This window comes from Pleurodeles waltl, chromosome 1_2 (assembly GCF_031143425.1).
Source record: "Pleurodeles waltl isolate 20211129_DDA chromosome 1_2, aPleWal1.hap1.20221129, whole genome shotgun sequence".
NCBI lineage: Eukaryota > Metazoa > Chordata > Amphibia > Caudata > Salamandridae > Pleurodeles > Pleurodeles waltl.
This window is the reverse complement of record NC_090437.1, coordinates 925,009,742-925,034,648: the sequence shown is the minus strand read 5'-3', so window position 1 is coordinate 925,034,648 and position 24,907 is coordinate 925,009,742. Positions and strand designations below refer to the sequence as shown.

Here is a 24,907-nt window from a genome sequence, read left to right as displayed (position 1 = left end):
AAGACCAAGTCATGATGTTTCTGTTTTTAGAGGTGCTGGGATATTTCAATCCTTTTTTGTAAGACTTGGCGTTATCCAACATGCTTTGAGTTTATAAAAAAATATACATTACATACTTATATAGATGGCTTTTCAGCCAGCCCTCTTCATTCACTGGTCTACCTTACTAAAATTCACATTGCTCCAGCCCATGACTGCATAAAGCATGGTGCAATGAGTCAGCCCACTTTATCAAATGGTACATTGCTCAGCTAGTGAGGTAATTATGTTTTTTACAATTCCGATACTCCAGAGAAAGTAGTCTCCTATAGTACCAGGGACATGAAGGCCATTGTGTGCTTTTTTCTTTTTTTTTAATTATATTTCTAAAGTTTGCATGGACCTGGCAGCTCTCCACACACTGCTATCGGTAAAAAGACCTGCTTGTAAAGAGCCCCATCCTGTCATTTTTATAAACTGGCTACTAAGCCACTACAAGATAACCATCCTTGCACACAACTGCGTGCTCATTTGCTCGCATGGGTGGACATTTTTGTGAATGGGGTTCCATCTTTGACTGATACTTCTAAGCTTTCTATAACAAAACATTGAAAGACAGCCATTTCTACTTTGTTGTCAAATTGCCACACAGGCAGCCATTTAAAAAAAAATATATATTTTTTGCAATAATGATTTACAGAAACCTTAAAAAAACAATTACTGGAAAAGCCAATAGACGGGCAACCAATGCCAGACCTATTCACTTTGCTTATTTGGATTTCCTTTGGAGAGAGTGCATATGAGGGGCAGCTATAACACTTTTGTGGTTCACAAGGGTGGAGGGAAGAAGCACCTGGGTATTTAGGTTTTATCAAAGGTGAAAGAGGGAAGCATCAACAGTGCATCCAGTATTACCACGGATTTAGAAGCTGCAATAACTACACTGATGAAACCTTTAACTTTCTTTAGTGCACAGAAATTCCTATATGAGAGCTATTGGCTTTGACAATGTATTTTAGCCATTTTGTACAGCAGCATGGACGGCTACGTCATGCTGCTTTTATTTGCTGGCAAAAGAGGTGGGGCACGAAACACATCTTGGGAGAGACAGGTCAAGTAATGTAAGGTGGAAGGGGACAGAGGGAAGGGAAAGCAACACAATGCCGGAAGGGGTGGGTGTTTTGCTTTCACTAATGACCGAGCTGAAAACAATCTCTGGAATGCACTTCTTAGTTTAAAGAACACATTTATTATTACTTCACCACAAGGTTCCTGAGAGAGGAGATTAGTAGGTTGGAGGCACAAGTTTAAAAATAGTCACAGCAATGAAAGAGTAATATATCAAAGTGATTCTCAATTGCAATGTACACAGCAAATATATGTGATTATATTATAGCATAACTGTCAAAGCAAAGGATAAAAGTCAAAATTCAGCACCGTAGGGCCTATCACTGCTCATCATCTTTCTCATGCCTGCAAGTTGATGACTCCTGTTCCACTGCAAGAAAGAGATTTTCCACCCTTACTGGGCAGGTCAGGCAGCTGAAGTCCATTCCTGACTGAAGTCTCTGAAAATTCCCCTTGCTGCTGCCCAGGGACACCTTTTATAGATTGAATAATGAAAAAGCCTGCTAAAAGGCCCTTCCCTCTAATAGTCAAAACATGCTGGCTACTGTAGGTCAGAGTTGGAAGAAACAAGCGTTGAAAGTTGGCCAAGTTTTCAAGGCTCTCTTTCCCCAGGCTGCACTAGAGAAAAACACAAAATATGCGCTTCCTTATCATGCTAGTGTTCAGTGAGAGAATCTACGAAAAACAAAAGCTTGGTTTACCATGTGGAAAAACACAGCTCATCTGCAATGTCTCAGCTGCAATGTCTAACGTCACAATAAAGCCAAAAGGCAGCTAAACTGAATACAAAATGTCTAATGCCACGTTAAAGCCAATAGGCAGCTAAACTGAATACAGAATGTAATGTCTAATGCCATGTTAAAGCCAATAGGCAGGTAAACCGAATACAAAATGTAATGTGCTACTGGTAAACATTGAATAACTAATATGCACAGTGATGAAACACAAAGTCAGTGGTCAAACATACTTAATTTCAATACAGTGGGTTAAGCAACACAACACCACTGTTGGCAAGCAAAATGACAGACAGCAGGAAGACAAGGGAGTGGGCAAGTCACACCAAAAACAATGGGAGCAGGGTGGGAGTGGATAAATATTATGCACTCTTAGAGTGCTTCAGGAATTGGAAAAAAGTAGCTCCAAAAGTGCAAGCGGTGAAAGGACACTAAACAAGGAAGCAGTATTTAGGCTAGGCTCCAGGCAAGGGCCAACATAAGAGGACCAAGTCAAGCCAGCACATACGGACTAAAGAGGAGCAAGCAAATTAAAGTGATGATGAAGCCAATCAATAGTAAGCACCAGGTGAGCTCTAAGCCCTCTGCAAGTAAAAAAAAAATGTCTTGCAAGCAAGAGAGCATGCGTTGTTTCAGGCAGAACATAAAAATTGCGTTTACACAGGCTATGCTTGCAGACGGGAGAACGTGAAAGTAGAGGTTGAAGTGAGCTCCTTCCTACTTAAAAAAAAAAAAAAAAAAATTAAAAAGAGAAAAAAAATTAAATACTCGGCCTCTTAAAAAATAATAAAATAACAATTAAAACAATCAATAATAATGCTGTAAATGGGCATTATCGATACTACCTGAAAAGTCTGCAACTCAATGATACAACTACTATAATTTATTTACAGGTACCAATATCAATCTGCAGGATTGCAGAATTTTGAAATGTACAGTACAGTAATTCCCTTCACAACTGTAGTACGATAAATGGATAGAAGCTATGCTTTTCTGCATGACAGTAATGCCTGAAATTAGACATTATAGTACTGTTCTGCAAGACTGCAATAATAATAATAAATTGTATTTGTATAGTGCTTACTACCCCTGACAAGGGATTGAATCGCTTTGCGGCAAGTAGCACGCTACTTGGGAGCCTAATTAGTGGTCAGTCAACTGGTTATTAGGGTTAGTTTTGCATGCTCATTCCATGCAATCACACCAGTTTCTTTGTGGTAACTGTCTACACAGATGTGATCATTAGAGGGGGGCTAGGTGAGACAAGATTCCTAACTGGAATTATTAATAGATATTGTTATGGTTTCCAAAGAGCTTTAAGGCAGTTAGGCATGAGATTTTAAGAGGAACCTGTATACAGAAGAGGGAGATAGAAGGTAGAAAGAAGCAGAGGGTGATTTTAAAGAACATACGTGATGGAAGGGCAATTTTTCATGCAGGCTTTTAAGGGTTATAACAGGTTGAGAATTTTGATGTAAACCTGTTGAAACAGTTTCAAAGATACTTCTCACAGTAAAAAAAGGAAACAGAGTGACAAATAAGAGCCTCTTTTTAAACACACACTACACCATATTTAATATTATAAAGTATTGTTAGAGTTTATGCAAATTATATGCACCATAAGAAATATATATTATACAAATGTTATGTAAACAGCACACCAACTTAAAAATATAACAAGACAATTAATACCGACACATTACAGTAACCATTATTCTATTCAGCACCATGTTTGTCACCCAGTCAATGTCTGGTTTGGAAGGTGCTGTCCCCTTCATCTGCCCTAGCAGCATCCCCATAGAACAGACACCACACCATGCCCAGCTTAACAGATGTGTCTAGGCTCAACTTCTACTCCTGTGGAGTGAAATTCTGTGCAGCCAGCCCTACTACAAATTCTGATCAAACACCTATCAAGCTTGGAGAGGCTCAGGATCACTCAATTTAGCAATTTCCTCTCTTCTGGAGCTATTAGAACATGGGGCCAGCTTTCAGCAAACAAATCGATGATCCAGCCTATACTTTTCTATTCCCATCTCCAAATTCGTCATTTTCTACAATCAGTGTACCACTGGATGATAAACTTGCTACTACTATTTCTCAAGCTTTCTATGCAAGAGGACAATTAGGCATTGGTAACTGGTATCATATTCTCTTGCAGCAGCTGGCATCAATATTAGTCCCTAGCACTCTGTTAAGGCTTGAGGAAGTTACTGAGAGCAAACTTGATCTTTACGTCTGGAGACAGTATAATGTATGGGCGTACAAGGCAGTAAGATGGGACAATTTTACAAGAAAGGCTTTCTTTTGTAGCTGGATGCTTTACTACACTCCAGTTAAATTACATAAAATGGTTCCCTCTATTGTGGAGACCAGTTTCAGATGTAGGCACTGTAAGGTGGACTGGCTGCATGTAAGTTTTACCTGTCCAGACTTGCCTGTGTTTTTAGGGAACATTTTTGAGTGGCTAAGCGCCAAGTTGCAGGTTCCCTGGTCCCAGATGCTCTTGGATCCTTGTTCAGAATTTGCTCCCAACTTTATCTAACAATACGGCAACGGCAATATTTTTTTATTGCATCTATAGTGGCAAAATAATAGATCTTACAACTATGGAAAACTTCAGAATCTCCTTCATATGAGCTGTGGCTTCAAACAAATGCTAAAAAGTTCAACATAAAGAAAAATTGTACGCTTAAAGAGTGAGAGTGTTACTAATATATCAGAATATCTGGGAAGGAGAACGTTTCCCTAATTAGCAAATGGGGTGGGAGAAAGGAGTGGGGGTCTTTTTAGAAGGTGGAATGTGTATTGTTTATGTATAATTTTTAATCATAGTAACATATATTCCTACTCATATCTGTAATGAATTAATGGGTAAAGTCAATTTAATTTTTTTTAAAAGGGTCAAATCTCCTTTTCATTGCTATTCGGATGACATGCTTTAGTCAGCGGGAGTGGGGCAGAAAGACTGTACTCATTTTTTTTTTTTATTGGGTGAGGGCATTGATAGGACCATCACAGCCAGTCCCCACCCCTATTCTAACTAAATAAAAACATCTCTGGCCTCCTAGTTGGCTTTCTGATCCCTCTTGGGGATTGGGGGGAGGGAGGGGAGGGGAAAGACCGGGGGCTATTGCCCCATCTGCCCCCCAAGGGAGTGGTACAGAAAGACTGTGCCCACTTTTCTGGGGTGGGAGCATGGATAAGGCCATCATGGCCAGCCCCCACCCCTATACTAATAAAGAAAATCCCTGGTGTCCTAGTGCCCCACCCTCCCACCAAGGGGCAGACTGGAGGCTATTTTGTTGGGTGGAGGCATCCTACCCCTACACTAACTAAATAAAAAAATCCCTGGCATCCTAGTAGGCTTTCTGTCCCCTCACCCCCAGGCAGTAATTGTCTGCAGAACAGCACTGTTTTGTGTGAGTACTCAGCGAGATTGACATATTTTGAATTACTGAGTATAGGTACAATGTTGATGGCACTGTGAAAGACTACAGTGAAATGCAAAGTACAGCAGTAGCATAATACAACAGGACTACAAGTTTTAGATTAGAACAGTAACAGCAGTACTACTTCTGCACCACTAGAGTTCATTGATTGATGTAATTTTGATGCTTATCTTCACAACTTCACCGCCTTGATTCACATATAGCCACAAATTGTGTGAGGCTAGTAATATCATTTAAGGAACTACATAAGAAGTACTGCATAAGCTAGAACATTTTGCGTCTGCATTAGTGAGAAAGAGAGATAAAGTAAGAGAGAATGAAAGAAAGTAGCTTGCACTGTTGCCAAGTGCTGAAACTTTCATGTGTTTGATGTTGCTCGATAGCCAAATTGTGTGCCAGAGAAACCGACAATGGTACTGGTTGCACTGTACGTTTTCCTTAAAATCAAAGGATATTTATTCCTTGCTTTTGTTTGTAATATTCTTATTGCTGTGTTAGTCAAGTTAGCACATCTGCTTTGTTGCTGATGTTATCAAAATACCATGTAGAAAAGGAGCATGTGCTTTCTATTCCACTGGTTTGCCTGTTTTGTCTAGAATTCAAAGGAAAAGTCAGAGTTGGCTGTCTTTCCAGATCTCTTGAAACTAACACATAGCAATGTATATTATAAGAATACATTGACAAAAACAAGTGGGCTTCAGGGTCAGCTTCATTCAGTCATTAATATCTGGCGTAAAAGACAGTTTCAGCTGCGTTGTCATGAAATTAATACAGTATATAAAATAATGGTACATAGACATAAATGAAAGGACTTTGGGCCAGCCTCCTTCTGCCATTGATCTTTTTAAGTATCACTCATATTCTGGTTCAGTCCACACTAAGGATACTCAGGGCGATTACTGGGTCAGCCATTTCAGACACTGACTTGATGTTATTGGCATTCACATCGCTGGGTCATACGCACAACAGGCATTGGGTATTTGTAGAGGTCATGGATTGTGTGTGACGGCATATCACCTATTACACTCAAGTGAAAAATGGGAAGAGACCAGCACCTGACGGGCAACTCAACTACAGAACAGATAATATTTTTGAGCAGCTTATCCTGCAAATGTTCTTATTTTAGGTCTTGCTTACCAGACCGCTTTTGTAGGCATAATTGTTTTGTGGATAATACCAAAAACCTAAAGTGGACGTTACTGTTTTCCACTGGTTGGTTTTATTGCCACTTTCTTTGTCATACTTCTTATTCAATGGTTTTCCTTTCTCTTCTTGTTGTTGGCCTTCCTTGAGGGATAACCTCTGTACAATCCTTTTATTGGCCCTTCTACTGCTTTTAGGAAACCACTTTCTTTCAGCAATCCACAAGAGTATATGCATTTTCTAGCTTTCTTCATCATGTGCTGCCTTCATTGCACCCAAAGATACACCCCACGGGTATGCTCTGTGTATTCGCACACCTCCCTTGCTTTATTTATAGTTGGGCCTCCCCCTGCACAGCCTCAAGCACCTCATGTGCTCCCTTATCCACTGTCCACTCTCCTTAGCTTCCTCCTACCGTTGCCTCCACTGCACCCTGAGCTCCGCATGGTCCTTAACTTTTTGTATTAATTTAATCTATTTTTATTTTTTTGAGATTCTAGTAGCTGCAATTTGCTGCCAGGTTGCTCCACTGTATAAAAAGTGATTTCACACTTCTAAATTGATTTCTTTTTACTTGAGAATTAAAGTGGCGTTTGCCTTCTTGGATCGATAAATAAACAATGTGCTCACATTATTCCTTAGCCGCCCGCATGTGTGGTGACAAATACAAGCACCTAGGGAGTGATATGGCGTATTCATTGCTCTTTTGTTTGCCAATGCTACACACCATCAACAAAAGGCTTTGACAAAGTCAATAGGTCACAAAGGTGAGACCTATTGGAATTTGCTAATACTTGTTTACATGGCGAATGAAAGTCTCCAGATGCTTCTATTTTAAACAATCTTCAACAGTACATCTTGAAATCATGATTCTAATAAAACATAATTTTGCTTAAGGTAAGAAGGCATTTCAAACGCACTTCTAAGATCTGAAGTAAAGGTAAACCTGATGATCGTGACGTTTTTAAAGTTTATCTCCTGTGGTATGAATATGATTCTGCAGTCAATTTGTGGTATTTTATTTGTGCCTTTTATTTCATGTGTATGATTTCAGTGAAAAGGAGTGCTCTGAATTATGGCAGCCAGCATCCATTTGGCAGAAAATGCATCTTTCACATACATTCTCCATTAAAAGAATTTCAGCTACGCAAATTGAAATGATGATGCTTGAGAGTACGTAATAAGATGAGGGATTTTTATTTCAAGTTAAAGGTACACCTCAGCCACCAACCACACAGCTCCTGCTCCAACTCTAACCCTCCACAAATAAAAAAATGTCACTAGACAAACTGGGTCATACTGACTTCGGCAGACAGAAAAGTCTGTCCGCTGAAGTCCCGACAGGCAGGCTGTTGGCAGTGCAGCCGCCTTTTTACAGGCCCCATTACGAGTTTTCCACTGGGTCAACGGACGGAAACTGTGTTTCCACCCGCTGGCCCAGCGGGAAACGGCCTACAGCATTGTCTCCGGCTCATAGTAGAGCCAGGGGGCAATGCTGTGTGCGTAGGGGGCACTGGCTGTGCTGGTGGTCTGACCGAAATGTGGCAGTCATACCACCACATTGGCGGCGGTTCAACCACCACTGCGGGGTTGTAATGACCCCAAAGTGTTTTATCTGTTAGCGGTAACATGTTATTTGATATTATAATGCCTCTCCGCATAATTAGAGCAAAGTTATGAAGTGAATCCTATTATCCACAGTTTCAATGCTATTGGCTAGTACGGTTTTAATCCGTCACAGCAACAACTTTGCCAAATGGGGGCATTGCGCAGAACTTGGGGCCATATGTACGAACACATTTTCCCATAGGCACAGAATGGGCAAAACTGCTTGCTACATCTGGCCCTTGGTGTCTTACACATTTTCTTTAAAACACACCACCCATCTAACTTTGGGAAGATCTGATTTATCAATATCAAATGAAAGAACTTTATACAATTGCCACAATCCTCGCACAATACAAGTGGCTTTGTGCGAGCCACATGACAGTAAGCTTGATTTAGGGCACATTCACAAAGGTTTAGCTTACTCTTACTCCTATTTATGCCTATGTCTACTTAATACTACATATCCCTACTGTTATCTACTCTTACTTCTATTTTTATTTCTACTTCTTAATCTACAATTGTATTGGTTCTCTTACACTTATTACTCCTGTTGTTAGCCCTACTTACTCGTACAGTAATGTCCATTTAGGACTACATAATTCTCTTACTTATGCCACCTTACTCCTGATTTTACCTCTAAACACGGCTATTTATACCTACTTACATTAAACTACTAAGCTCCATGTGTCCATCATCCACACTCACCAAAGCGTGTATCAATCCACCAACAGTCAATCATTCATCCATTAACCCACACTTGTTCCATCCAGTTATACAACCACACCCTTCTATCTTTTGACTAACCCATTACCATGTAAACCCACAGCCAATCAACTGTACCTCTAAACAACCACTCAACTATTTATTTAACCACGATTCACACCAATATTCAACTCTATTTGCAAAGAGAAGGAGGCTTGTGAGGAAGGGGTGCACTACTGCTGCTCATGAAATACCTAGGGATACAAAGGGATTGTGTATGCCATAGAGAAGTGCATTAAAACTTTCTCAATAGCACAAAAGAGATGCCCTAACCCCATATCCAGTGAATCTTTGGCCAACATTTAGTATTTTGTTGGGGGTGTTTTATGTAGATAAATCGAGCCCAGTCTAGAAGTGGAACAGAGCATTTTCCTAGTACAAAGGTCATATGGTGGTGTGTCCCAGTAACACGAGTAGAAACTTTCATCAAATAGTATACCTATGGTATTAAAAGTATAGCAACCCTGCTTGGATGTTCTAGTGCAGTTGAATTTAACTATAAAAGGTTTGTTGAGAGGTGCTGGCACTGTATCAAAAATGTTAATCCTATTTTCTCAGTAAATGCCTAAAAAACTGCAGCGAAGGGCATGCACTGCTCCAGTACAACTATACAAACAACCTTTAAAAGTACTGTACATACGCATCAATATGTTGCTCAGTGGTCAATACAAGTATTCATTGTGGTACCTTTTTTACATTTGCAAATTATTACTAAGAAATCAAATTATGTCTTACCTCCTTAGAAAGCAAGTGCATACTTCATAAGGAATCTGACGTGATTTACCCTTGTGCACAAAGGATGTAAGTAGTGAAACTCCTCATTCTGATTCCTATTCAATAACTTAATCCTCATTTCCCCCCCAAAGCACCTTATACAATCTGTTGCAAACTTGAGGAAGCATATCATGGGCATGGCGTGACACGTATGTTCAGCAAACAACAGTAAGGTTAGTTACAACGGTTTACAAGCATCTGCATAAACATACTGGGTAACACAAGGCCCGTGACTGGTTAGAAAGAGGACTGATGTCTAAAACTATATTCTGTTATAGCAAAAGAATAATGGGCTTCCTACGTAGATTTCTACAACTACTTTGTGGCATGAAAGCATAGGTGTCCCTTGGTTTTCTGTTCCAACAAAGAAATTCAGGAAAAAATACCAACAAATCTGGCTAAGACAGTAAGAGTTAACAATGTTGTTAATGAAATGCAAGCACACCGATGTAATGCAAACTCATTGCCATAACCGGAGGCTCACGCCGAATTCGTTCGTCTGGTAGAAAGAGTTCGAGAACATAATGACAACTTGATCAAATCAATTAATTTGCAAGACAAGAATGGTTATGAGAAGGCAGCGCTGGACTTGGACATCGTCCGACCTTGTATGGAGCTGCAAGTAATACAAATTGCCTAATTTACGTAACAGGATGCGCGAGATCTGTACTGCAATCTCATTTCATAAAAGATAACTAGTGAATAGTGACGCTGAAGTGCCTCCTGCTCAAGAGATTCCGATCATGGATGTTATATGACTGTATAATTCTTGCCATTTTCTTCTTGCATAACCCTGAATATAAATATTATATGTACTGTGTGGTTACTATATGGAGAAATTCTTGCGAAAACCCTTGTATTGCTTAGTAAATAAATACATTAATTTTTAAAAAAAGAAATAAGAACACAGAGGATTGGGTATATTGTATAGTGGTTAATGAGCCTGGTGAGCTTGGAATCTTACCCGAGGCCGTGTTTTTGGAAAGGGAAAGATTCATTGAAGCTCTTATCACAAAGGCTATATGAACATGGAAAGGTGACAGTTGATCCAGATTAGGTATCAAGCAGTCCCTTGGAATCAACAGGACCTTTCAGAGGGCCATCCCCAGCGAGGGGAAGTCCATGAGGAAGAAAAACCTGCCTTCCTTGCAGTTTAGCTGTCACTACTGCTGACATAGGCTATTCTTCTTTTCTGTGTTTCAATATAAAAGGGAAGGAATGCTATTGGACTGTTCCTCTTTAAGCCCTGTAGCCAACTTCATGTAGTAGAATCACTGACACAGTGCTACTCATTTGTCAGGAAACCAAGCATTAGTCAGTATCATGTGGCATTTTATTTCAACATCAATCATTGGCCTGAGGCCGTAATGCTTTGTCAACAGCAACCACTAGGCAGCTTTTAATTTCTGATTCTTTGCCACTGGAGGGACCTCGAATCCATTACTTTCCTCAACAGTTAAGATGTCTCCCTGAGCAAAGGCCACAAAAGAATGACAAAAAGGCCTCAACTATTTGGGTTTGAGTGTGCACTAGGATAGGACTAAGTTCATTGAGTCCCAAAATCATTGCGAACATAATTGCTTACCGTTATGCACTAATCTGTGACAGCTTCCTAGGATTACAGAATAAAAGTGTTTCCGCACAGCACATACTTTAGATTGTAGGTCTACGGAATACTGATTGCTTTACAGTGTACTGTTGAACTGCTCCGAGACGTCTCTGCCTGTTACATGTGCCCTACAAGGTGCAAGTACAATCTAATTGGCCCCATAAAAGGTATGCCCCTCGAGCTGAGACACATTTCTTTCACATATATCCAAACCCATGGTGTACAGTGAATTAAGTGCTCACCGCTGAGTACTTTGATCTGCAAGCAATGAATCTGTATCTCAGCTCTGTCAATTCAGCCTTCTATATTTCCAAGGTCTGTATATTTTGTATCATAAAATTGGATAACAGCAACACTTACTGTTCGCTGTGCTCAGAAATATCCAAATTTGAGTATGACTCACCACCTGAAAAAGCACTAGCAAAGCCAGTTAGCCTGGTTTCCATTTGAATCATTACTCATATATTGACAATAGTCTACTACATTGAAAAAAGCAACAATATATTGATTTTTGTGTAGACTATGATACAAAGCATGTTGTTTGTAATAATTCAGGGATCTTCTGAGATTTAAAACAATCCCTCAGGCATTCAAATACAAACACTCCAAACAAGGCATAATAATACATATATCACAAGGTGAGTGAAAAATATTCCTCTGGATACAGCCAAAGCTCATTCAAGTATATCTTAAAGAATCAGTAACAACTGGTCCACAAACAGCCAAGCTGTAAAGTCAACCTAAACACAACTTATTATTTCCACTCCAAAACTTAGGTTATCTCCTTTGTCGTAGGGTCAGTCATTCCCAGTATGGTCACTGAGTAAGAACTCCTGTAATTTAGTAACTTTCCAGTCAGTGTCCTAAACTGCAAAATCAGATTGAGATTCAATACCTTACGTATCAATGATTTATGACAGTAATTCTGGTATAAAACCATTGATAAATTACAGAGTTCCAAGATGGGGTGGTAATCATTCACATAAAGGGAAGGGGTTCTCTTTGGACCGCTTCCTTTTTGTAAATTTGGTGGCAACTTCCAGCTGACCACACCCAACTCTCATTCAAGTTTTTCAAAAAGAAAGAAAAAAGAAGCCTTTACTTTAAGGAAATTGCTTTAAAAAGTGTTCAATTTCTAAAAGAAATAGAAGGCATGGTGGTCTGTTGACTCTTGCAGGCCACTGCCCCTTTAATTGAGGCCTGTGAGGAAACAGGCTTTTTGGAGGTTTCACCCCACATTTGCTCCCATTTTCACTGCTGGATACTGGTGTAATGGCTCTAAAATGCTCTCAGCCCTGCCAATCAGGACTCAATGCATGTCCTGCATAAGGTCTCACAGTAATTGTTTCCCAGTCCCTTAACTGTTCCATCACTGCATGTCATTGAACTAAATCAATAATTGAGGATGGTCACTTTAAAAAATATACTAATTCATTTTAATAACTTACAAAAAATTAATCTGCGATTCGCTGGGGTAAGAGTTCCTTGTCATCATGCAATACATTTGTATTGTAAATGCAAAGTGATTACAAGCATATATATAACTGTCAAATCGTTAGCCAGGTTGGTGGCTCAGTGGATTAATGCATCCACTTCAAAAATCAGTGTCTGACCTTGTGGTCACAGGTTCAAAAATAAACACATGTTTTTTCAGTGCCAATATACTAAAAGCATGGGTGAAAATGGACTTCACAAATACTTATGTTATGGTACTGTGTTAATTATGACACTCTTTGGTGGTCCTGCTTTTCAGCCAGAGAACATTGCATTCATTTAACACAGTAAGCATGGGAACAAAAACCGCAGCACTTATGGTGATAATTGGCTAATTATCCTGCCAAGACTTCGTATTTTGGCAGGAAACTCCCATTTTCTTTAAGTGAAAAATCACTTTATTAACTACTTCTTCCACTTAGAACTTCCTCAACTAAAATGCAATCTAATCACATAATAAATTTCTATCTACTACAATGCAATTCAATTGAAAAATTAATTTCCATCTTTTTTCTATAATCTCCCTTATAATCAGGGGCGACTGGTGTTAATGGGCACATAGGTCATCAAACTGCCAGGCTTGGGGGAGAGGAAAGAACAGGGGAAAAAGCATGGAATAGTCTAAAAGACATTACCGCTGCAAGACAGTATGCTGAATCTCTTGGGGGACTGTAATGAACTTTGCAGATGTCCTACTGCACAAGTGCCAGCCGTGCCAGGTTTTCTTCGACCTGCAGACACAAGCTACATCAGTGACATCATATGAGAGGGCGTGTTGAATTAGAATGCCATTGATCTGGTTGCTTTTAGGATGAAAATACAGTGGCCCTGGGAGGATTTAGAAAAATTCCTTTCACTTCAAATGCTGGGGGTGGGTCAAGGCCGATGAGGACAAGAAGGTAGTGGGTGGCAACAATTTGTTTGTCATCACAGGGGCAGGCTGCAGGAGGGGTGCAGGGGGTGCTCTCTTTGCAGTAATGCACTCTTTGCAGTTTAGTACTGCATTTGGTTTCACTTTGAAATAAAACATTATGGAGCTGATCCCGAGCCTGTCTGTTCAGAGTGCTCCTTAGCTCAACTCGCTTGCTGCAGCAGAGGCCAAAGAGAAGAAAGGAACCAGCTGAGGAAAACAATTGTAATTGTGGACTAAAAGGTAAGTATGCAGTTAAGCTTCTGCATTTTGTTGATAAAAGAGCTATTCTCTGAGAGGAAAAGTGGGTAGGCATTTAATGCCTCAACTAAAAGTTGCCACAAGCCAGGACCTGTGCACGATGAGGCTGCACGATGCAGGATGATTTAGAAGCTCTCTTTTCACAAACCTATCAATTCCTCTCCCTGAAGGATAAAAGAGGTATGGAAAATATTTATGAAGTGGCTGACTGGCTATCCTTTCACTCTAGAACTGGAGCCGAGTAAATTTATTTTAAGATCTGACAGGACATCACAAATGAAGTTAACAGCTATATCCGCTCTCATGCACTGTCATGAGTGTTATTGACTTCCTTCTGCCAAGATCCTTATCTCCACCTTTATGCTATGCTGCATATGCTAACACCTTTTTCCTCCTTCTTGAACTCCGAGCACCCTGCAGCCTACTTTTAACTAGCAATTTATCTTTTCCTAACAAGCACTCCCACTTCTCCATCTCATTCTTCAATCTACTTGCTTCCTTTATTCTCATTTGTCTCTTTTTGTTTTCTATGTATTACTTTACAACATCTTTCGGAGGCCTATGCAAAATCCCACTTCATCATTTGGGCGCACTCCACGCGTTCTCCCTTCTCTCACTTTTGCTTTCCTTCCTTCTCAGGCCTTGACCATAAGCACCTTACCTGCTCTCTGTCTGCATTGCTTCTTCTTTACATTCCTTTTCCTTCTTCTAGCAAGCTGGAGCATAGCTACCATTGGTGCAGCAGATGCAGTAACACCAGGGTACTGACTGCCTCACTGAACACTGATTATCACTGTATCTTACTCCAGCAACAGCAAAGGGGCCATTTCTTGCTTGCCCTGGACCATGGCATTGTTGCTACACTACTGCTAACAAACACCTATTTACTTCTGGTTCACATTCAGAATAATACTGATACAGTTTCCTTTTGCCTCTTCTTTTTGTATCATATCGTACACTGTTCAGGGCTTTCATGATAGCGACCTAGAAAGCTGATGAAATAAAACACAATTTTGTGCTGCCCCACATTTTTTTTTAAAGTGTTCTACTGTTCTGACATAAATCACTTAAGAATGTAATTTGTACGACAGTCCAAAAGGAAGCAAACCAATCACTGGCCATATTCACCGGATACAAAAGAACGAGGATGTTGGTAATGCAACAAGCGTCAGTATCCAAGATATAAAACATTAACAATCAAAATACTAAGCAAGAAACATGCAAAAGAATTAAGGTGAGTTAGGTGCCATAAAGAACCTCCATACATGTGGATCATAGATGTTTATTTTAGCCTTATCCATAAACGAAAACTGCATTTCTCTCCATTCATTGCAACTCCTCTGGCTTACTAACTTGCAGACAAGACTCAGCAGGTGATGGCAGGTCCAGGAAGGCTCCATCAATCCCTGAAAATGTATATGTGCTAGTGTATTGTGCATTCACCAAGATGTCATGAAACTTGGGCACCCTAGCTGCTCACTTAAAGGTCATTTGTTGTTGCCCAGTGGAATGCAGATTGATGGAGTAGCTGCACTCTCTATCCTCTCCCAGGCTCTTTGCTGGGTGCAGCCTAAGGCAAATAGGCATTCTCTGTTTTCCATATCCAGCAATCGGATTTCTTCAGTACCTGTGAGGTGTTGACAAAGACTGACCTGTGTTGTCTGTCCTCCTTCTCGAACCTCCTACAGATCCACTTCTATTTTCTGGTTGTTTATTTCGGTAGACTCTCCAATGGACAGGGCTTTGTGCCCATCCCATCTCTCTTTGTTACTGGCTAACATGATGTACAATTCACAGCAGAACGTCCTAGAGCTGACCCTTTGAATCGCACTAGCCTCAAGCTAATGAAAAGCTCCGGAGGTCACCAGCTCATGCCCTATCAGCCAGTGTTATCCTGTGCAATTATAGATGTCTTACAACCTCAGTACTGCTGATGTCAAGTAATTTTTAAGTACACATAACAGTGAATGACCTTGTGAACATACATTTGCCAAGATTTTGAGTTTTTGGTTTTCAACTTTGAGGCCAACATACTGTTTATTCTATTTCCGGACAGTTTATGCTGTATAGGTAAGGACTATCTCAACTACTCTGTAGAGGTGGGTAGGGAGTGTGAATACACTGAATCACTTAAATAAGAGCCTTCGGTTGATTGTTAAACAAAACATCCCTCGCCTTGATGCAGGATGGACGAGCACACACCACACTCTCTCTCTCTTCTAGTGATAATGATGTTAGCAAAGGTCATCATCTGATTGCCCTGGTTTAGTTTCAAAGTACCAAAATCTGCATGTTATGCCCATTTTTCGAGGAGATAACTCAGAGTAGTCAAGAATTACTCCTACGTCCCTCATCGTCATCCCAGTCATTACGACATGAGGTGATGTCACTTCATGTTGTAATGACTGTGCTGAGGACGAGATGGACAAAGGATAATAAAGATTACCAGTAAGTAAAAGGAGCATTATGTCTACGTCCCTCGCCCCAGTCATAATGACACGAGATGGACTAATGGTAATGAAGATTACCGCTAATTAACAGGGGTATTATACTTCACAATAATTTCTGGACACAGGAGTCACTCATTTTATCAGGTGCAATATTTACTGCATTACATTCAAGGCCCTTAAATTGAATGCAAAGGTGTCCCTAGACCAGTGGCGGCTCTCATTAAGGGCTCCACAGCTACACTACATCCTCCTTGTTCTTCTGGTCCATTTTTATTATATTGAAAGTGAATAATTATTCACTCTTGGTATACAAAAAAGAAAGTGCAGAACTGCTTTAAGTCCAGTAACAAATGGAGGCATCTAGTGACACTGTCTGATTGCGGATACAGGTGCATAAAAAGTGAAAGCCATCAGAGAGATTGTTCATAGCCGTTGAAATCCCAGCGCTGGGAGGATGTTTATTTGACTCTGTGTGTGAGTTAAAGTGAGAGAGGGTCAGTGAAGGAGTAAATCACAGTGAGTGAGAATGAGTGACACTAAGAGCGAGAATGTGTGAGAATGAATGTAAATGAGATAGGGAAAATGACGGTGAGAGTAACCGAATGTTAATGTGTGTGAGACTAAGTGAATCACAGTAGCACTTAGTAATTCTGAATATGTGAGAACAAGTAGGACTGAGTGTGGTCAGAGTGAGTGAGGTTTCTCGAATTAGTGAGACTGAGTGAGAGTAAATTTAATGCAGGCAAGTGTGAGAGAACCTTTAAGAAGAAGCTCATTGGTATTCGAGACAAGAGTTGAGTTGAGTTGATGCAGTTGCTGCACCCAACCTCGACTGCAGCTGAAGGTAAGGGGAGGAGGCGGTCACTATAACTCCGCTCCGTTGTCACTGCAAGTAGCTTACTGCATCTGATCCCCGAGAGAGGAGGTAATAGCCGGAGGGAGATAGAGGCTGACTGTTGGGGTAGGACAAGAACTCTGAAGAGTAATTCGGAGAGGATGAGGGAGCAGTGAGAAACGAGCTGCAGGAACAGGGAGTGACAAGGCAGAGTAACTAACTGGTATCTCCAGGCCAGTGGTCTGACAGCGGGAGAGTCATGCTAGAGAACGTACAACATTGAGAGCGATCGAGGGCTGCATGGCGAGAGATGTTAAGCGGGCGCAAGAGAAGATCTTGGAGAGAGAGAAAGAAATAGTATACTGCAGAGGAGGCGGACCTGCACCGCATGAGAATAAAGAATGGGGAGACAGAAAACTGCAGTGCCGGGTTGGGGAGGTGCTGAAGAAAAGGTGTTTGTGAGCGACCTGGAAGTGGAGTGAAAGGGCGCACAGCATTGCACAGGGGCAAGGCTGTAAACTGGGTAGGGAGCTGGTGTAGGTAAGGGCAGTGAGCTGCAGTTGGACCAGGTTATATCCACTCAACAGTGTGCCTGCAGTGCACATACAAGCCTCCTACACTATAGGAGGCTGCTTCCTGGTGGCAGTGACAGTGCATTGGACATGCGGTGCAGAGGAGGAAGCTTTACCCTGGTCAGAGAACAGACTCCTTGGAGGGGGCGCTCTCTGGTGTTTTTGTCGCACTGCCTCATGACCGTTCATGTCCCGGGGAGCAGATAATTTACATATTGATTACTATTTTTTTTCATGGGAGTTCAGCATTGATATTAGCTTCCACCTTAAACACACTGTCCACGTATAAGTTCTGGTTCTTGGTGAGAAGCTCCTTCCTTACAAGTTGAATATAAATCCCTGCCTCTCACATTTTTATTGTGTTTTGACAAAAACAATAAATACAACAATCTAGACTCCACACATTAAGTTGGACGCTAAGCAGTTGATGCGCTCAGGTGTGTGATGAGTGACACGATAGCACATGGGGTGTATTTTCAAGTCGTGGGTCTGAATACTCTTCCTGTGTTCTTTCACTCATAGATTGTTTAATGAATGCCAGAGTTTCTTTAATACTTTCTGCTTTTTATTTACCTACTGCATGTTTTCCTTATGCTTTAGTGTAGTAGTAGTGGCATTACTTTTCTGAGTCAGTGTGCTATTTGATGACCCTTGTTTTTGTAATCAGAACACATACAATCACATTGTATCTATCAGTACTTGTATAAATACACATTGTGAAAAAATGTACACTGCTAACCCCCACATCTAGTATTATTGCACTTCATTCTCTTATCCGTTCAAAAGTATTTTGTCAAATCCACGGTTTCCTTTCTATGCTTGTTTTAGTCAAAAGTACATCCCTGCATACAATGGTATTGGGTCCATATTTGACCCATTTCCCTCAGCGGCTACTATTGTGTACAAGAAGCTGACTTTCTGACACATCAGTCTAAAACTGAGTGATAGCTAGAAAAACCTTCTAATGTCAAGGACTCAAGATCATGGAAATAGTCCAGGATCCTCTTACTATGAGGTGTTTTCACAGAAAGCGTTGGTTTGTGATGGAAAGTGGCTTGACATGCGTCCACATGGGAATATTGCTTGGTGTGACAGGAGGAACATTGTTGATTTGCTTGGTGCTGTCTACCAGATGCCTGATGTTCTCTGTCTCACTGACAAAAACATTGATCTTGCATTTGTGGTGTAAGTAGGGATTAATTGGGTCTGGGGTCGGGTTGACGGCAAGGTGGACTTGATGACACCTTTCCTTTTGTTGCAGTCTTCTATGATGCTGGCGTTGTTGCTTTATGTGTGCGGTGATCTCTAGGAGAAGAGGGAAGATTTGGTGATCTGGTTTTGTGCCATCCTTTCCATATGGGCTATGTGCCATCAGTGAGTTCTTCATTGCATCATGGTGATGATGTTTGCATCAAGTCCCTGTGTCTTTACATGTTGACATTCCATAGTGACACTGACTCAGTAAATCTATGTCATGCTGTAGTGGTGTTCTTGTAGTATTAAATTTTTTGTGCGTTTTAAGTAGTTGTAATCAGCGGGTTTAGGTCACTCTTCTAGAGCGTGTGGAACGTACGACTGGAGGTCAGTATGACATAAAGGTTTGAGATTTAAGGTGGCATTTGGGTATGGCGGGTCAGTGAAAACCTGGATAACACTGAGCCAAATACGTTGCTTTGTGTATGCTCACAATGGATTCCTGTGACAAAGAATAGATGCAGAGGTGTGGAAGTTGCTGATTTCCAAGGCACAGGTTTTGTTGGATCTTTGTGTTTTTTTTTTTTTGTGTTTTTTTTTTTATAGATTTGGTGAAATGTGGCTTTGTGGAAGTCAGAGAGGAAAGGAGAAAGCTCAGAGCTCCGCAAAGCTGGGAATTGTGTTTTCCTGGAGATGTGTGGTTCTATGCTCTTTTAGAAATAGTTTTTGTGCAGAGAGTGCCAACAGTACTTTTTCCCATAATGTCCCTGTAATCACATTGCAGCATGGGTCTCATTATCCCAGGGATTTAATAAATTATTCAAATCAAATCTTGTAAGTGTGTCACTTTCCTTGGTATTTCTTCAGATCATGTTATATTATATACTTATGAATCCCTGCTTTCTTTTTTATATCACAATGAGCAAATGTTATCCTAACTATTTAACGGCAAGCATTTCACTATTGAAAAATTGAGGAAAGATAAATGAATGTGAGAAAAGTACACTTATTAATTAACATCAAGTGTTACAAAGTTTGAAAGTCTGTGTTTATACAATATAACTTTACTTCTCGTATTATTATACCCAGTATTATATTCCTTGCACATATATTCACTTACAATAGTTTTACATATCTGTTTATTTATTACTCTATTTCTACTATACTAGGAAAAAAATTAAAGTAGTAAATTAAAAAATAAAAATAAATAATAAATAAATAATAAATAAATTAAAATGTGCTCTCTCATTAGCTTTCCTCTGTCTCCCCATCACCTTATGTGTCTATCGATCTATCCTCCATCCCCACTCTGACTCATCCCAAACCCATTTTTTTTCTACTTTAATCTCCAAAATAACACTGCCTAAGCTCTTCCCTCCACTACTGCTTCTGGCTCACCCCACACCTCAATTTACTACTATGATCTCCCAAATAACCCTACTAAATGCTCCCTCATTTATCTCACTTTTGACTCATCCAAAACCCCTTTTGTACTATGATCTCCCTAACCCCTTTCCACAGACTCCTCCCTCCTTTACTCATCCCAAACCTCAACTTATTACTATAAACTCACAATTAACACTTCGGGATTATTCCCTCCTCTATCCCTCCATTACTCTAGTCAATCCAACTAACAAACTCACGTATCCTCTGCTCAAATTAACTCATACTAATACTCTACTCTTTCCCTAAACTAATCCACCATGAACTCCTCTTGGGTTCCAGAGTAGCATGCTACTCGCCGATAAGTGTGCTTCAATGCCTCGTCAGGGGTAGTAAGCGCTACATTAATATACTTACAATAATGCTCCACTACTTTTAAGGGTCACCAGTCGTCATTGTAGTTCGAAAGTTACACATCATACACAACATGGAGGCACTTTCCAGGACGAGATGAACCGGTATCGTCCCTAGTTATTGCTTATGTGCAGTGCTTCATTGTGCCAGTTCCCGGGTGGTAGTATTTCACCAACATAATATCATGTCAACACCAGAAACCAAAGTAACCAAAAGTCTGTATTTCTTTGCATGTATACATATATTTAAAACAGTAAATAAAAGTGTTATCGACTACAAAAGTATTTAGAGCTTTCTGAACTAGTCGGAAATCATCATTAAACAGAAGAATCAAAATTTTAAGGAAGTTTCTATAAACTCTTATTTATTCAGTACCCAGCTTGAGGAGCTTTCATAATCGCAATAAACAAATACATGTTTCTTTGAGACAGAAAACAATCCTAGGAGGCTAATGGGGCGCTCGAGATGAAAGGAAGTTCTACTGATACACAGGTCAAAAAGCAGGCATAATCCTGGAGTTGGAAGGGGGTACTCTGAACGATCCCATACACACACTCACTCACCGGGGGTACATCCTGAGCACTGGCACAGCCGAAGGCGAGAAGAACAAGCGCACACAGAAAAGGGAGCTTCATCCTAACAAGCACAACATACAGCTTGGACAGTTAATAAAGAAGAAAGTAACACCGAAACAATCCAGAAAGCTCATGTGACTCGCGAGCCGCCCAAGAGAGATCACGTGACAACACTCACTGACAGCCGGTGTAGAGAGTGTTACAATGACATAGAAAACGGACTACACGACGAACAAGATACTTAAAAGTACAGACAGCAACGGCCTCTGCATCACGGGATACAAAGAGGCCATGTTGGAAGGTGTAGCTTGTATCCTTTATTTTCTAAGCTGCATTCAGACAGTCGTCCTTAGTAACAAGGCCCAAAATATGGAGTAAAGAAAGCCTATTTCTGTTTTTATTTTACAAGGTATGAACAGCTCATTTGTAAAGGCGTCTAACTTGTGTTTTCATATTCTGGTGAAACTACTTGATTATTCTTCTAATTACTATGTAAGAGATTAGCGTAGGCTGTACCTTTTATCTATTATTTGCACTCTGAACTAATTTAGTTGCAGAGAGCTTGGAGTAGTGCTTGCACTACGGCTTTTCAATGTCGTTGTCTGGAGATTGAGGTGTTAAGTAAGGCTCTCTGACAACGGAACTGCACATTGTTGTGTTCAGGAGTACCCTTGTTCTCTTGAAGACGATAAGAGAAAGAGCGAGACGGCGAGAACAAGGCTACTATGCGCACAAAGAGGGTATATTTAGTATTTTGCAGTTTTATATCGCGGGAATTTGGCTCCCCAGTTCCAAAGTCGGTAGCTCTGGTCATTCAGGCCATATCTCCACACCCATGGGAAGGGGCTTTGGGTGTAGTCTGTGTGGGTAATCTATAGGAAGTGGACACTCTTTAGGTACTTCCAAGTTTACTTTATTTAAGAGCAAGCTGCACCACCTTCCTCGTATTGCCCGATCCACTGTCTCCCACCGCCATTCCTCCCGAGCTCCCATTCTAACCCCGATTCCTCTCACCTCGTTACTACCTTACCATGGAACTCTTAGCCTACATAACGAATACCACATTTCCCCTTTTCCAACAACAGAACAAAATAATCAAAAACAACACCCTTGCAATTTACAAATGGACAATACTGCATATTTATAACATGACTGCATATTTATAACATGACTTAAATATTGTATGATTTTTTTTTTCCTATGATAAATATTAACATAACATGCTCTTAAAATGTACCTAAATCATCAAAAACTCATTATATTTCATTCTAACTTTCACATTCCTTCCCAACCACGTAAGTACACATTTCCCAACCGGAATAGATACTGCATTCTCACACTCCCTTGAATTAGACCTGATGTTAGAATTTCCAGCAATATTCTCACTCTCCCTTGAATTAGACCTAACGTTAGAATTTCCAGAAACTTTACCAGCATTACAATTCTTCTCAATCACATCCTCCCACAACTAATCATTAGTATGATCACAGTTCAAATTCTCAGACACTTCCTTCCCTCAATCTAAAATCTTGTTGTATCTTGACAATCTACAAAAATGCCACACCTTCCCATCAATTAATCGTGCAGATTTAAAAAACACCTCCTTAACTTGCATCGGTTTGGTAAATTTACTCCAACCTTTCCTAGTTTTATGTCTTACCTTAACACTCACCAGGTTCCAATTTAACATCCTTCACCCCATGTTTCCTGTTGTAATATTCTTTGTACAATATCTGCACATCCTTTAAATTTTTCTTCACCACTGAGGGAGACCATTTACTGCATAAACGCATCTTCATCCATGCCTTATTGTCCTTAGTAAACGGCTCCTGTCCTCTCAGAATTTTAAAAGGACTATACCCTGTTAATGTGTGAGTGATTCTGAATGCCCAAATAGTTTTAGCTACTTCTCTCTCCCAAACAAACCCTGCATTTATGGCCACTTGAATAGTTCCCATTATGACTCTATTAAAGCGCGTTTATGCTGCCGGAGGAGGAGGCGGCCACCTAACCAAGGGCAGGAGCCCTTTAAAATCAAGTTTGCGCTCCTGCTACCGCGGGAAGCGCGTTTTTGCTGCCGGAGGAGGGGGTGGCCACCTAACCAAGGGCAGGAGCCCTTTAAAATCAAGTTAGCGCTCCCGCTACCGCGGGAAGCGTGTTTTTGCTGCCAGAGGAGGGGGAGGCCATCTAACCAAGGACAGGAGCCCTTTAAAATCAAGTTCGCGCTACCGCAGGAAGCGCATTTTTGCTGCCGGAGGAGGGGGCGGCCACCTAACCAAGGGCAGGAGCCCTTTAAAATCAAGTTTGCGCTACTGCAGGAAGCGCGTTTTTGCTGCCGGTGGAGGGGGCGGCCACCTAACCAAGGGCAGGAGCTCTTTAAAATCAAGTTCGCGCTCCCACTACCGCGGGAAGTGCGTTTTTGCTGCCGGAGGAGGGGGCGGCCACCTAACCAAGGGCTGGAGCCCTTTAAAATCAAGTTCGCGCTACCGCGGGAAGCGCGTTTTTGCTGCCGGAGGAGGAGGCGGCCACCTAACCAAGGGCAGGAGCCCTTTAAAATCAAATTCGCGCTCCCGCTACCGCAGGAAGCGCGTTTTTGCTGCCGGAGGAGGAGGCGGCCACCTAACCAAGGGCAGGAGCCCTTTAAAATCAAGTTTGCGCTACCGCGGGACGCGCGCGGGTGGCACCTGGGCGAAGCCCGGGCCCGTCCTGCGCCCGTCAGCGCCTGACAGAGGCTGGGCTGGGCCACCCCCCTGACATCCTTTTTCCGGCTTCCATTGATATTGGTTCCTACAGGGCTGTAAGGAGACGTTTGGACTCAGACTTGTAGCTGGTTTCAGCTCTGTAGTCAGGGCAGAAGCCCTAAATAACTCTCTTGTACCCCTGCCTTGTGCCCACCAGAGCAGGAGAAGGCTGGGTTGGGCACACCTTGTTGTTATTTGTTTTAGAAATCGCATATACTCTGTTTGTGACTAGCTAAGAGTGCTTAACATAGTTAACCCCTTATACATAATGGGGAAAAGAAACCAAAACCAAATAGGGAACGGTATGAATACCACAACCCAGAGAAGCACTGATACAATTACCAATTACCTTACAGACGCCATGGGAAAAATAAACGAAGAAATCATTAATGCTGAAGCACGTTTAGTGGCAACAAAAAATGTTCTACATGAGGCTATCACTGAAGTGAGTTTTGAGGCTGTAGGCTTAACTTCTGAACCAAAAGCCCCAGAAGAAAAATTTACTGGGCCAGATTCTAGATTTTCTCTAGGCCCTTTACTTCCTACAGATATAATAGAGGAAATTGACTCACTAAACAGTACAGACGACCAAATCCCTTCACCACCCAAGAAAAAAAGAAGTAGTCAGATCACCAAATCCAAGTCCATGTTAGTACACCCACAGCTTCCTAAGAGTAACAAAAAAATTACACAAATGCATGGGGGTCATGCAGTAGTACTATCATCAGATAACGATGGTTCCTTACAAAAACATGTGGAAACCCTTTTTAAGAAACTGCATGGCAAGTTAGATCATATAGAGACAAAAGTATTGTCAGAATTTAAGGAGATAAAAGAACGCATAACCAAGATAGAAGCAAGTGTTAACTCAGTGACTAAACCGAAAACT

At 41.0% G+C, this 24,907-nt stretch overlaps 1 protein-coding gene across 1 annotated transcript in view; it reads right to left on the bottom strand.

Annotated features, from left to right (window-relative positions):
* The window catches only part of ASAH1 (N-acylsphingosine amidohydrolase 1), a 167,253-nt gene extending 145,817 nt beyond the window's left edge, over nt 1–21,436 (bottom strand). The window contains exon 1 of the mRNA XM_069200267.1: nt 21,266–21,436. Within this exon, the coding sequence (XP_069056368.1) occupies nt 21,266–21,337 (72 nt within the window). The 5' untranslated portion in view covers nt 21,338–21,436. The remainder of the gene's footprint in view (nt 1–21,265) is intronic.
* Nucleotides 21,437–24,907: the final 3,471 nt, after the last annotated feature.